Raw genomic sequence first — 15,400 nt, forward strand, 5'->3', positions numbered from 1 at the left:
AGGTAAAAAAAAAAAAACCAACAACAAAAAAACCCCAAACCAACCAACACCAAAAAAAACCCAACCAACAAAAACCCAAAACAAAAACAAACAAAAAACCCAAAACAAACAAACCCACAACCAAACCAAACCAAACCCACACCCAACCAAAAAACCAAACCACTAGTCAGTCTGCTCTTTATTTGTCCTACGACAATCTGTGTTGCAAAAAACCTCACCAAGATCGGTAGGTAGATCTTATCAGTAGACAAGGTATTATACGGGGAGGGGGCGGGGGGGTGGGGGTGGGGGGGTCGCGCAGAATAAGGTTTTGGCCAGCTTTTAGAACATTAAAATAAAACGTGACAGTGGAGGAGCCTTGTTTGCTTCCTTGTTTATAAAACATTTTATTTTTTTTAAATAAAAACAGACTAAAGACTGAGCCTAAACTACCTGACTATTCCTTTAAGGCATTTAAAAAAATAATAGTCATAGTAACCACAAGGGAACCATGTAAAACACACACACAGAACCTCTTTGCGGACACTGTTAACCAGAAGGACCAATGCCCCAGAAAAGTGCAGATGCATGCTCCACCTCAAGGACCTGCCACGCTTTTTTTACCCTTTTAATCTCATGCCTGCATGTGAGAAAAGGGATCAGCATAATCCCACTCTATTCTGGAAACTTGCAAGCAGAAAGCTTCCAGGAACACGTAAAACAAATGATTACTTTAAGATAACAGCAGCAGGTGTAGAATAAAATCACTATTTCTGTTTAACTAAGAGTGAGATCATAATTATTTTGCAGATCCATTTCATCTGTCAAAAAGTGATATGGTCCCAACTCATAAAATTATCACACAATAAACCTCAAAGGCACGATCCTATCTCGATACATATGAACACATGCTACATAAAACAAGAAAATATATAAACATGGCTGTTTAAAAGCCAGTTGGAAAGCATAATAACCAAAAATATACATCACGCTATCTTAACAAAATAATGTTTGATGATGACAGTTTAAGTTTGCAATTACATGACATTCATAAGCAAAATATCACTTCTACTTATGGCAGAAGATTTAAAACTGCAAAAACAACTGAAGCATTTATTCATTTATATGCCATTTCAAGATAAAAAACCCTGCCAAGGGCAACACTGTAGTAGTGTAGCACATCTTTCTTTTTTTCTTTTACAGAGCAGTAAAGGTAAAAAGAATTAAAAAAAAAAAAAAATAAAAAAACCCAAGGCGGTATCTACATCTACTGGCAATATCTAATGATCAATGAATCTCCCACTGCAATAAATTTGCTTAAAACAAAGCTCTTCCTTTAATGGTTTTTACACAGCAGGCTCCTGATACGAAGAGGGGATGACTGATGCTGGCTTACAATGCGGCTCTATAGTAAACTATGCCAGTATTACTATCAAATCACCTCTTACAAACTCCCTTTCTGCCCACCATGCAATCAATTTAACAAAGATCTAAACAACTTAACAGTTCAAACACTCAAATAAATCCCATCCTCCTCCTTCCCCTCCATGCTTATTAGAAGCATGTAAAGTCACAAGTCACTGGAACAATCCCAGAAATTATTTTATCTGTTTACTTTTATTTACAAGATTGCATATTGAATTCAAGTGAGTCAAGGAAAAGGAGTGATGGCTTCACGCTTCTGTGATGTGTGAGAAATGAACACGCATACCAATTCCAAGGCACAACACTAAGAGTTACACCTGACTCAGAAGCTTGCTCACATTATGTCTAGAAGAGCAAAAGTAGAACTTAACTATATAAAATTTCATCAGTTTTCTCCCCATAACAGAATAATATCCAGTACATCACGCTACAAGGTTTTACATAAGAAGAAACCAGTGTCAAGAAAAAGTCCATCATCCATCCAGAATAAACACTACTTTCTAGCTTCATAATGTCCAAAACAAGTAGATTGACATAAATCTACAAGGAAAGTAAGAAAATACAGTAAGGAAAAGGCGGCAAATTCCTGAGAAGTCCCCTTTCCCCAACTTGAAGTAAAACCAGCTCAATCATATTCATATCACAAAGGTGGCAATCATGGAGACAGCTTATTTACCCTAAAACAGAACACAAAACTTCTTCACCTCATAGCTACACCCTTGCTACAAAAGCAAGTTCAGCTTCCAGTCCACCAGGCACAGAACAGCCTGTAAACTCTTTGGGGCAAAGACCACCTTTTTGTTACGGGCTTGGAGAACAACCAGAATCATAATGTCCTGATCCACAGCTGGGGCTACCACGAACCACTTCAATACTATTAGAGTGATCGTCTCTTGCTTCATGATCCAACCACACTCTCCAGGAAAAGTACTTGTAGTCTAAAGTTTTCCCACAATGCTGGCTAGCCAGCATCAGGCAAAAACATCTTCAGAAGCCAGCTTCTCTTCTTGAGGCCAACATCCTGAAACAGTTGGCTTTATGTATTCCTCAAAGTTGTGACCATTCAAAACCAGGATGTGCACCAATGTAGAGTGTAAAAAGCGACATCAATATAAAAAGGCAAGAAAGTGTTTAATGAAGAATACAGAAAACGTGGAGGAAATTGATTTCCAAGATGGAAAGGAAGAGCAATACTATGGATGACAGATTGTGTAACTGAAACTACCTTACTTTTCTAATTAACAGGATTATATAAAGAGGATGTATTGATATTTTTAAGAGCAGAAATAAGAAAGATATGCCAACCAGTGCAACAGATATTATATGATTTCATGGTTTATTTTAAAGTTCTGTTTAGAATATAAAGCAGTACTAAAATCACAGAATCACACAGGTTTGAAGAGACCTTCAGAGAAAGGTTATGCCGTCAAACCTCTAGTGCAAAGAAAGTCTAACAACAACAGGGTGTTCGGGGGCCCTGTCTAGTTGAGTTCTGAGTATCTCCAAGGATGGAGATTCCAGTCTTTCCGGACTCATTCTCGTGTTTGAAAACCCTCATGGCAATTCTGGTTTCTTTTCTTTTACCAAGCTGCAACTTCCTTCATCTCAGTCTGTCCCCACTGCCTCTTATCTGAGCTTGGCTCTGTTCTCCCCCACATCCTCCCACCTGGTAGCTGTAAAGAGCAGAAAGACCTCCCTTGGCCTTTCTCTTTGTAAGGCTGCCCAATGTATCAAATTCAGTGAACTCGGCCCTTAAAATTCCTAAAACTGTATGATTACCTACTCCCATTTCTCTCGCTAAATTTTTAATCAAGTAAATGCTAATTTTTGAATTATTTTCAAAAGATAACCAGTCTCATATAAGCAAAGACCTGTATGTTTAAGCAGACATGATTTTCAAAATTTCTGTCTCAGCAGCAGAATCTGACGTACACTCCAACTTTTTTGTTATCCTAGTATTCATTTTTGTATTGTCCACTGGCTACCACTTGATGGTAACTCTACTATGCATCAGCAGCAGAGAAAGAACACTGTCGCTGCAGTATCAAAAGTACAGACTTCAACTTCTTGTGTTAGGAATTCATTTTCTAGATTAGCAGTTCCTGAAGAATGGGAAAGAACCCAGTAGTGAGGTTTTACAGAGAAACATTAGAGAGGAGATATTCACTTGATGACCCTTCTTGAGACAGGGGGAAGAGCAGCCATGGAACCAACCTGGAGATGAGATGGGGAAAAGAGAAGGAGCAAGTCCCACGGTGTTAAGGGCTAATTATTATTTATATTTAGTACTCCCATCTACACACAAGTACTCCAGGAAAAGTCTATATAATGCAGAACCTGGGATCAGAGTTCAAAACTTAAGAGGCTGACCACTACTGAAGAACAGGATAACCAACCCGTCACCCATAAACCACAAAGAATTTCAGGTGCGATTCTCACACTGAGGATTACCACCTGCAAGGCTGTGTTGGTGAGGACCTTATGTATCATCGGAATTTGCAGATTCAGGCAAAAATGCCTACTGACCTTGAGATGCCTGTATCGCCCCTAGAGCCTGGATTTAGACACACCTTCCATGTATGCTCAAAGAAGAAATATGGCTACATAGAGGCTGGTATCTTCTGCTTCTGAATCCGTCCCTGCCCTTCTCTTCATCCTAGTTCTCTGAAGTCCATAATGTATGGAAGGCTTTACTCTGATTTAGTCTTCATCCTCTTCTATCATACCCCTCAACTCATTGCACAAACCTTCACTTTACTGGCTATGATAGCAAATGATGTAATTGGAACATGTATCAACAGATTAATCAGTATCTTGTTATTTCCTAAGTCCTGTATAGTTGGTATGTTTTCTATATTTTTAAACTAAAATAATCAATCCATTCAACTGACAGTATTTAAAATATGATGAGGTGCCCAAGGCAGCAAAAGAACACTTCAGTTTCACAAACTGTGATATGTAGGCATTGGAGCAACTGTGTTTCTTCTGTCTTACAGGCTGCATTACGAGGACTTTTATCTGCTAAGGCTTACCAAGATGCTTATGAGCAGTATTTTCAAGTCACAAAGAAATCAAACATTTAATGCCAAAGTAAAAAAGGAGAAAATTAAATTTAAAGACACAACTGCAATCTTTAAAGTTGCAGTTACATATAATCCAAAAGATGGAAAGTGGTGACATTTACAAGAATATCATAGATACAATTAAGAAGTCTATTTCATAAACCATCCAGCATTTTAATGAAAAAAGTTAATTCTCAATGGAATTTTAAAATGTAGATGAAGAAAAATTAACATGTAATTACACCGTGAAATTATCATAGCTTTATTTTAAAAATCAAAGGAGGGAAGCCTCCTGTATCACTGCTACTTACAACATCTTTTGTTAGTTTATTTTACACACTATTTTTATTTCAAGCTAAGATTTCAACATTGCACCAGCATTATCCCAAAATGTTAATCAACCATGCCTGACAGAATTCCCCAGTGATCTGCAGCAAGTGCTGATGCTTCCACTAATACCCAATCTTGAGCAACTCACTTTTGTTAGATTTCCCAGGATGGCGGGTATGCTTTAGTTTCATCCTTCCATTTCCAGATCACCTCTCTGTGATTAACAGTGTTGAGACGGCAGATAGAACTGAGCCTACAAGTTCAGCTGCATCAGCTATGCACTTCCATTTTGTTCGGTATCTAAAATCTGGGTGTTTCTCAAGCCCTAGGAAGCAGATCCATACCCTATAGCTTCTGATCTTAGTTAAAAACAGAATCACTTTAAACGAATTTTAATGGCTAACATATAAAGCATAATTCAAGAAAGAACAGCAATGGATATTGAATTATGCAGTTTCGCTAACTGGATATGCAAACTAACAACATTCAAATTAATAGCTGTAATATCAATTTAAAATATCTCTTAAGAAGCTCCCTTGACAAAGCAGCTTCAAAATACCTTTAACTCATCTACTCTCGAAGGAAGTAACACAAAAAACAAAACAGTAATGAACATGTTAGATGCAGGAGCTCTCAACCACCTCTGTCTCGTGAGCGGAAAACAAAACAAAACGGAAGGAAGGAAAACCTCCAGCCTCCACTGACATCTGATCAAGAAACTGTTACTTCTTTTTAAAAGCAGAATTAATAGTTGCTGGGGTATATACACTGGCTTTATTCAAAACAGCTGATACAAAGTAAAGCCTGAAAGTGCGTGCAGATGTATTTGTGGGTACATCCCCGAAGATTTTTCAAAGGATGTTGTCTGATTCGAAGTTTGTTTAATTTTGTTTTTAACACTGTTACCTTGAAAAGGGGTTGGGTGGGTTTTGTTCATTTCACACCGATCTTTTTTATACCTTCAGCTGCAGGGCGACTGTTGGTAGTGGAAGACAGTGCTTACCTGCTGAGCCTGGTATCTCTGCTGGGCCTGCGACAGATATTGTGCCTGGGGTGGCAGATGCTGTGGCTGCTGGTTGTAGTATGGCTGCTGGCTCTGCTGGCAGTAGCCACTTACACCTTGCTGACCATACTGAGGCGGTATCTGTTGGAAGAGGCAAGCAAAGGAAATGCATGAGTTGAGGCAGGAGGACACGGGATCAAACTACATCACATCTGTATGGCAACCTGATCAGAAGTGATACCCTCAGCTATACACCTGACCCAGCCGTTCTACTCTTTTACTCAGCAGTTAATGCAAGCCCTTAGATGCTCTTGCCAGAGCGGGAGGAGTAAGCCCGAATGCTCTGCATAGTTACTGTTTTCAGGAAGAGCTTCTAAGGAAAATGCTATGCTTCTGAACATCACGAACCCATAATGCCCACCCTTAAAATACAGAAGCAGTTATTTTAAATGTTTGCTCTCCATCGGGACACTACTGAGGCAAATCGACAGAGGAATCGTTCTGATGCACTGACCCAGAAGCAGAATTGTGGAAAAAAGGCATAACGCTAAAATAGACACTGAAAGAGAAATGCCTTTTTTCTTTTTCAGCAATAAAGTACTTATTTTTGTAAAATATTTTGCCCACAACCCTCACGTTTTTAGCATTTATGTGTTTAAGCCTCACACAAAAAACTTAGGGTCTGGCATGTTTTTTGGTTTTGTCTAGTTTAATCTCTCAGTCTCCTCCTCCCTACTAAGATTTAGCTTTTATAAAAAATAAAAGCAGAACAAGTGCAACACAAAATAACCTGTTCCAGGTCCTATTAACAGACAAATCAGCACATGTATCATGCACCGAGAACCCCCCACACATGGAGAATTTAAGTTGTAACCAAAAGTCAATTACGTCAGAGGAATTTTCTGCATCAGTTTTATATGTAAGCCTTGAATCAACACACACTGACATTTTCTTCAAGTATTTGAAGGAGCACACTTTTAACAAGCTCCTGATATTGTGTCTATATTGCCCGGATTTTAGGTACCCTTGCTTCTTTTCCCGAAACACTGGTATTTAGTACCATTTCAGGTGAATGACAGATGCAGCACAGGACTTCTCCCTTCTAGAACGGACCTCCTGTTGGTCCTGCGCATCCCCTGCCCTAAGCAAATGTCTCAGATACCCGACCACATCTGAAATGCTTTTATCTCTGAACCATTCCCAGTGAGTTTCTGATACACCGATAAATCTGTTTACTCAACATGTAAACACATACCTGTTTCTACCTAAAGTTAACTTCCTACATTCATTCAACAATACAGTAATATTTGCTAGGCAATAATAATAATACAGAGTCAAATTTAAACACCTGCTTAGGCTGTTTTTACTATCACAACTTGATCTGTTCCTATTACTTTTGCCAGAAACCGATCATCCTACTTCCTGCTACCTGCTAAGGTCAGCGCTGTAACCGCAGTGCTGTGCTTGCTCTCTTTCACTTGCGCTTCCATTTCCTTCCCCATCATTTCACAGGCAGTTAGAGGTTTCTGTGACCAAAACAAGCCTTCCCAACAAATACCCTCTCCCCGCTGATGCATAAATGAGGCAGTTATAATGCAAACTAAAAAGGGTGTGTTGGAATATCATCAGGCAAACAGACAGCTGGAGTCTGCGATCTGACAGAAGACCACATGGTGATTTGCCCATCAGCTGCAAAGGTTGCAAAGCCTGGACTGGTTCCTAGGAAATGCTGAGGAGAAACCTATGTTGTGGTCCATCTGGGTCCCAGTAACACTAGGAAGAAAAAGGGAAGGATATCCTGACAGCAAAATAGGGGCTTCTGGAAAGAAGAGAAAGAGGATTTGAATGCCTAGTCAACAGGATGTGACAAAACAAGAGATCAGATTCACGTGGAACTGGACTATTTCTAGAACAAAGATACTTGTACAGGACGGCTGGAGCTCACTTGAACATAGGAAACAGGTTGCTCATACCTAAGGATCGAGAAAGGGGGGGGGGGGCGCGGCGGGGGGAGGAGGCAATCAGAACACATGGTTCAAGTGTGAGGCATTGCTACAACAAATGAAGACACGGAGATTCTGGGTCATCAAGTGAAGATGCCAAGAAGAATCAAAGAATAAGAACAGATACAGACAACTGCAGTGTAAACAGGGTGGCAAGAAGAAAATCCAGCAATACATTGCCTTCTACACAAAGCAGGGGAGAAGAAGAAACACTGGATCACTGCAACATCAAGCCTCAAACAAAAGCACTAGCAGCAGTCACATCAGAAATCTGATAGAAGGGAGACAATTAGTGTGTCTCTGTTTGGCATCATCCTAGGATACAAATACACAGGGATGACAGCCAGTGACAAAGTAACATTATGCTACACAGAGTTCAGAATCAAATCAAATGAAAACTCCACCTCACCAAGCAGCAGAGGTCTGGAGCTTGGTTGGATCAGGAAGAGTGAGTGCTGGGACCACCAGGCATGGGCAGCCTATGGTAACACTGACAGCAAGACGCTTGAGATCAGCAAAGGCACGGTGCAAGACCGTATAGAGGCACATTTCGACTCCTCCCAGTAGACTGAGCAAGCAGACGACAAAGCAGAGACAAAATATCAGGTAACTGCAAAGCTGCTCCATGATGCTGCTGGTTAGGGAACCTGCACGAGAAGCCACTGCTTTTGGCTCAGTCCTGAGCAGCGCGAATCATCTATTTCTACCTACATCCTACAGCTACAGCACCACTACGCATCAGTGACCACTGTTGTGCTTAACTTCAAAAAGTGTAACTACATAGAAAGGAGAAAGCTTGTTAAAAGGAAGCTCTAACAGCTATGAGAAACAAAATCAGACTGGCAGCATCAAAGCTGTTCAGCAACAACTACATGGAAAGCACTGAACCAATATTCACCACCAATTCAGAAAGACTTTAGATGAGCAAAGGGACATTAGTACAGCTCATGGCAGGTTTCTAGAAGCAAAAAGGCACCCTTCGGTAAGCCAACACCAAGTCCAAATGAGGAAAACGGAAAAGAATGTAAACTCTGGCACTCTGTAATAAGGCAGGCCAGAAAGAACTGGAGGAACAGCTAGGAAAGGGAATCAAATGAGTAATGAATCATTTCTTCAAACAAGTCAGGAGCAGGAGGTCTGCCAGAGAGTCTGAGGTGCCAAGCGATGATCAAGGTATAAAAGGAGATTTAGAGAAACAGGGCCATCACACAGAAGCTTAACAAATTTTTTGCACTACTGTGCACTGTGAAAAAAACTCTTGGGAGGCTCCCATGCTGGACAAGTCCTTCTTTGTGAGGGACTCAATGAATGCATCTGAATCTGATGGGACTATTCATGGAACAAACTGACAAATGGAACGGTAAAGAAATGCTCAAGAACATACAGTATCGGCCCAGACGTCTAAACAAATCCAAGAATGAAAGATTAATTACTAATGATGGTACACTTGGAGCTGCTTTGGTAGGTGAGAATTGAAGTATGGCTCCTCTTTTTTTATTTTTTTATTAAGGGGGAGGGGCAGGACTGATGACTGTTCTGGATAAATCAGGACAGGTAAGAATGAAAATCAGAATTAGGAAACATCAACACAGCTTTTGCAAAGGAAAATCCCTCAGTACAGACTTCTTGTACTTCCTAGGAAGGGTCAAACACAAAGATTCAGAGAAATGCAACAAGAATGATCAAAGGTATGGAACAGTTTCAATACAGAGAAGCTACAACCCTCTGAGTATGGAAAAGACACCATAAAGTAAGAATATGATAAAAAGCTACAAAACCATCTTGTCCAACACAAATGGTAGAAGCGAACTTCAAAGCAAGAGATAACCAGGTTCTCCAGTCACAGAGGTAGCAGATGTTTGAAACCTCTTTCCCAAATGATGTTTTGAAAGCTGAAAGTGTATGTGGGCTCAAGCAAAGCCTGCACAAGTTCACAAAACACAAATCCTCTGAGGGTTACCAAATACACAGAGCCACATATGGCTCAGGAAGTCCCTGAAATGAAAATAGCTGGAAGCCTGGAGAGTATTGGGGGAAGTATCACATGCTCGCTTTGTTCTGACTCTTCTCTAGGCACCCAATTAAAGCCTCCACTGTAGGCAGGATACAGGGCTACATGAACCCTTGAAGTGACCCAATACAGCCATGCCTGTGTTCAAACCACCTCTTTGCAACAGTATTTTGTCTTGTGAGAAAGCAATGAAAATCTGGTGTGCAAAGTACTAAGTAACAAATGTAAGGAACCTGGAGAACCAATAACACCTTGATTACCAGAAGCTAGGAGACTGCTCCAATTCCTTAAATGTTTTCCCTAGCCATCTGCTTCCAGGCACTGGTGCAAAAAAGGGTACTGGGCTCTTTCTTTTGACTTTATGCATCAGTTACTAATGTTGGCATTTTCATCCATATTCTCCCAATCCAAACTGGTTTTAAAAAAGGAAAACCCAAAATGCAACAATAGTCCTAATGCTACATGTACTTTCAGATGCTATACTCTTCAGTGCACAACCCATCACCACTGCCTTAGCAGAACATTCAATATAATTTCTGTGGCTATTTAAATAAATAACAAACAACATGCAAATTAATCCTCCTGCTTTAGTGATGGAGATCACAAGATACCGCTTATGGACAAATGTTTATTAAACAGCATATAAAAAAGCTTAATTAAAATCTCCCCAGAACAAAACAAATCTGAAGCCAATTACTTACAATGCTTGGAGTGAATGACCTCCTCCTTCGTAAGGTAAACCCTCCCTTCCTTTCTCCTTTACACCCACATTCTTTGTGGCCACACAACACAGGAGATGAGAACTTGGGGAACTTCAGCATGCTTGTGGTAATGCACACATTCTTGGGACAGTTCAAAGGAGAACAGACCCAAGTTTGAATCTATTTCTAGGCAAGCACAGAAACTGTAGTAATTTGCCTCTTATCTGACTTGCACGGTACAAATAGCATTATTTTAGAAGTATGACTGACCATCAGTGGTTAAACCACTCTGAACACAAACAAAGACAAGATGAGAATAAAAGAGGAACAAAATTGGCAGCCAGAATGAAAAGGTGGAAGAAATCCAATTAAACCTATAACTTAGCCCATTATCTTTAATTCTTGCTTGAACAAGGGGTCTTGCGGCAGACATTCCTTGTCCAAGTAATACCTTGATAGTAATGGAAGTTTTAAGCAATTTTTGCATGCATAATCCATAGCTGATGTCAAAGGAGAAGGATCATTAGACAGCATTACAGTAATTATAATCATTTTTAAAATTAAAATGTAACAGAATTAGTGTTTTAGCATAGGTACACTAATAATACCAGCAAGATGTACCTACTGCTCTTTTAAACCATCCTAATGGCTGGATCCAGACAATAATGGAAGAAACTTTTATGTGTTCCTTATCAGAAAAAGCTCTGCCAAGTCACCCTGGGACCCACCTGAATATGTCAGTCACCGTGACATGCTCACCACCCGGAAAGTGTCCTGGCAACACTGACCACTGCTTCTCCCCGCAGCCTATCTGGTGCCCAAAAAGTAAGTAGGCCCTGGCTAATGTCAGTAGCAGGCAGTAACACAGTTCAGAAGCCTTCGACCACACTGTCACGATATAAAAACCTGGGGCAAAAGGGTGTTTCTGGCCTGATTAGCATTAAGCTCCACCCACAGAGAGAAGAAAAGCTGAACCCCAGAGGCAGGGGTGGCCATCAGAAGGAACAGTGACACTACCTGATTCAATGGCTTGCTGCTTCATTGAGAAACAGTAAAAGAGACCTGAATATTGTGAAACAAGTACCATCTTCAGAAACATAATCATCGCTAATGTTCCTCTTTCCTAGCAACTTTAACACGGTAATTACATAGAAATCAGAATACAAAATATATAGTGAGTGGGATCCCCAGAAAGAAAAATAAAAACAACGCTTGGTACTTCATGTCAGGAGTAAAATAGCACTTTCTTTAACAAAACATTATAGCCAAATTTAATTCTAATTCTTTTAATTCTACAGTGGTCACTTCAGTAATAACTACAAAGAAAGCTGTCGCACAGTTACCATCAAACCTTCAAATAAAACTCTCGTGACTTTCTGAAACATCTACTGCTTTGGTCTTCGATTTCTAAAGCCAGACCTCTGCTAAAACTTAAGTATTTTCCCCCAGACACTCAGACCGTGCATTTCACCATACTTTTAAATACAGAGTTATAAAGGAAAACTAACCCTCTGACTTTCATGTCCTTATAAAAAAAACGTGGTTTCTATCTAGAACTTTCGAGTTCATGTAAGCCCAGGTCTTCATCTGTATGTTTAGCTGGATGAGAGAAAGAAGAAAAATATAATATGCTTATACAGCATAGGGGAAACCTCTGGCACACGTTCAGTGGAAGATTCTATCCCGGTTAGTGCAGTTTGGTCTCTTGGCTCAAATGACCATGTCCAACCCCACCGTGCTTGTGCACACACAGTCTTAACGAAGGCTACAAGTCCTTCTCACTGAATGAGAAAAAAAATTCTAAAAGGAAACCAAGTTAAAAGCTGGGTGTTAATGTCAAGGCTATTAATCAGAAATCTTGATGCTAAGGCATTTTATTTATATATCCTATAAATTCTGTTACTTATCACTTAGCTTTGACCTTTTGACAATACACTGGTTACAATGTTCACCTATGTTACTGTCTTTCCTAGACTGCTTGCCTTTACACTGAAGTATGAACTTTAAAATCTTATTAAGAGGCTTTAAAATATTAACACCGGGCCTGATACCAGTCCACCCTGCGACCCAGAGCAAGGAAGCAAGAGGATAAAAAGCATGCTTCTGTGTCACAGCACAATAATTCCCATCCCAGAACTTGCAAGGTAGCGGATTTTGCAGCGTCATTAAATGTATGTCTATGTTGAAGACTGCAGTGCAGTACACGGATCTGCAAACTAGCTCAGATACTGGAAGGAGCCTACACCAAAAGCTGTGCTAGGCTTATTTGCCCTGCTCTATAAAAGGGTGAATTAGGTCAGAGGGAGATCTACGCTCTTGTAGACAGACTGCTTCTTGTACACAAGCCAGTTCATTTAAAAAGGTAGCTCAAATCTCTTTACAATACGCTGCAGTCTGCAATGCAGTCATACCCTGTACTACTGCTAACGTGCAGGACAGAAAGGACAGGACTTTGAACACATGCCTGTAGTCCCCTTTTCCTCAGAAAGTGCACAACAGCATGATTACACCAGTTGTCAGTGCAATGTATATGGCATCAAATATGTACCTGTCATAAGGTGCTCCCTATATACTGCCTTTTACAGTAGCTTAAATCAAAGCAACAGAAGTTAACCCATTATTAGTACAAGCAATTTTCCTCTCTTACAAAAAAGAGAAACTATAAAAAAATAAAATGTAAAAAACTACTAAGATTACATGATTAAAAAACTCTCCAGACAGAAAATACAGAAGTTAAGCTTCCAAAAGCAACATTAACTGAGCCATGTTGCACATATATAGCACCTTCTCTTTCTGATTTATGTTGTCAAAGGCATTTCATAAAATATAGAGGACGTGAAATGTGGCTCAGTTAATGTGGCTGCTAGAATCTTATCATTTATGTTTTCTGACTTCTTAGCTGTGCAACCTTCACATCTTATTAACATAGTTTTTTGCATAGACTGTGCTATGGAATAGTACTTATGTTTTATGTATTGACATATTTTTGATGTACTGAGATTTTGAATAAGTTTGCTATTCTTCATGATGAGAGCCAAATAAATAAAGACTACCACCACAAAATAGTCAATCATTTATAAGGAAAAGCAATATCTCTCCTTCCAAAAAAGAACACTTTGATTCCCTTGTCAGAAATTGATGAAAACTACCTCTGCTGTAAATGCTAAAGCTATGCCAATATCGCAACCACCTCCCACTCCCACCTTCCCCTAAAAATGGCAAACAAACAAAAATAACAAATTTGCATGTTTTAGATGAGCTAAAATTAGTTTCAAGGGAGAGGTAAACATCTGAGCCTAGAAACGATAGGAAGAAATTTTTCCTACACAAGAGCCTGATAGTATTGATTTGTACAGTGCATTACAGTTTGAACTAATGCAAATTTGGTCCTTTCTGACAATTTAGGGATAAAAATATAATAATCTCTAGTAAGAGATTTCCACATTGTTATATCCATCCCCTCAGACTGACACCACAGAGAAGACTGAAAATTTGCAACAGGATTTTTTTTTCAGAAGTTATTTTAATATATTGTATTAAAAATAGAGAAATCATAGTGCCTATATATATACACACACTTAAATGATGACTCAGATATCTATTCTTACACTCTGCCTTCCTTCCTTTTTTTAAGTGATCAAAACCATCTGATCATGTAATCTGCTTAAGTAATAGATTTCCATTCTACAAACCAACATAAGAAAAAGCACATCAGAACTGCCACAACCAACGTGAGCTTCACCTGGTCCCTATGGTGTCACCAGTGGTTGATGCTTCAGTAAAAAGCATGCAGGAAACCTCCCTCACTGCACTAATAGTATGAAACTCACCTACAAAATGCCAGCTGTTAAAGAAAAATGCAAAAGCCTGTATTTCACTGATTTTTAATCACGTAACATTTATCACAGGGCACGTGTGCCTCTATGAATGGACTACACTACAGTCTTTGGTACCCAAATCCTGTATTTAACATTTATTCTCCAAGAAATTGGCAACAGTTTTGACCACTGTTTCTTAAATGGTAGTTAAAATAACATATGGTTAAGAAAATACAGATTTTCTTAATTTTTCTACATTTTTCTTCAGTCAAGTTTTACAGTGCCACTCAAGTCTCCTAAAGCAGGGAACACAAATGAGAGTTACAGGTTGAGTCTGACTAGCTGGTAATCTAACAGCACAAGTAATCCTCTATTTTTATGCATTTATACACATAGAGACTCCCAGCACTTTACTGGAACTGAAAAACCCCTCTGTAAAATGGCTTTCACTCTACATTTCTTCTGGCACACAATCTTGGTAGCCAGAAGAAATGCAAACATTAGTCTTTAATTGCAGTAGTGAGAAACGGCAGAAAGCACACACACCCTGTTTACCATCGCTCCCCCAACATCTTGCGCACCCATGAGTTTTCCTTCTTTCTTCCAGTCTCTTTCAAGAGAGAAGGGTACTTTTTAATTCATTCATGTGCTCCTCCAAAGGTATCAATCTTGATGAATACTGTCTTTACCATTCCTAAGTTCAACGGCTTTCAGCGCTAAATCATTTGAGATCGTTCAGAGCCCTTCACTGTACCTCTTAAAAACTGCAAGAGAAGAATATAAAATATCTTCCACAGGGAGCAATGCTGGGTACTCTTCAGTAGGCCATGCCCTTCTCCTCCTCCCACCCAAACTTGTTCAGTTCCACCAGACTGCTGGGCTTCATCGACCTTCACAGCACACACCCTCTTCCCTTGACAGCTGTTTTTCTTCTCCTTTTATCCTATCCTGCACCTAAGGAGGAACAACCCCAGGCACCAATATACAGTTGAGGCCACCCAGCTGGAAAGCAGCTTGGCAGAAAGGTATTAGGGGTCCTGGTGGACATCAAGTTGAACATTAGCCAGC

General features: G+C 39.7%; 1 protein-coding gene across 10 annotated transcripts in view; it reads right to left on the minus strand.

The window, feature by feature from the left end:
- The window catches only part of ARID1B (AT-rich interaction domain 1B), a 335,724-nt gene that overhangs the window by 246,010 nt on the left and 74,314 nt on the right, over positions 1 to 15,400 (minus strand). For all 10 annotated transcript variants that reach the window (XM_037392407.1, XM_037392406.1, XM_037392403.1 and 7 more), the window contains exon 3: positions 5,800 to 5,940. In XM_037392407.1, coding sequence (XP_037248304.1) covers positions 5,800 to 5,940 — 141 coding nt within the window. The remainder of the gene's footprint in view (positions 1 to 5,799; positions 5,941 to 15,400) is intronic.

Source organism: Falco rusticolus, chromosome 6 (assembly GCF_015220075.1).
Source record: "Falco rusticolus isolate bFalRus1 chromosome 6, bFalRus1.pri, whole genome shotgun sequence".
NCBI lineage: Eukaryota > Metazoa > Chordata > Aves > Falconiformes > Falconidae > Falco > Falco rusticolus.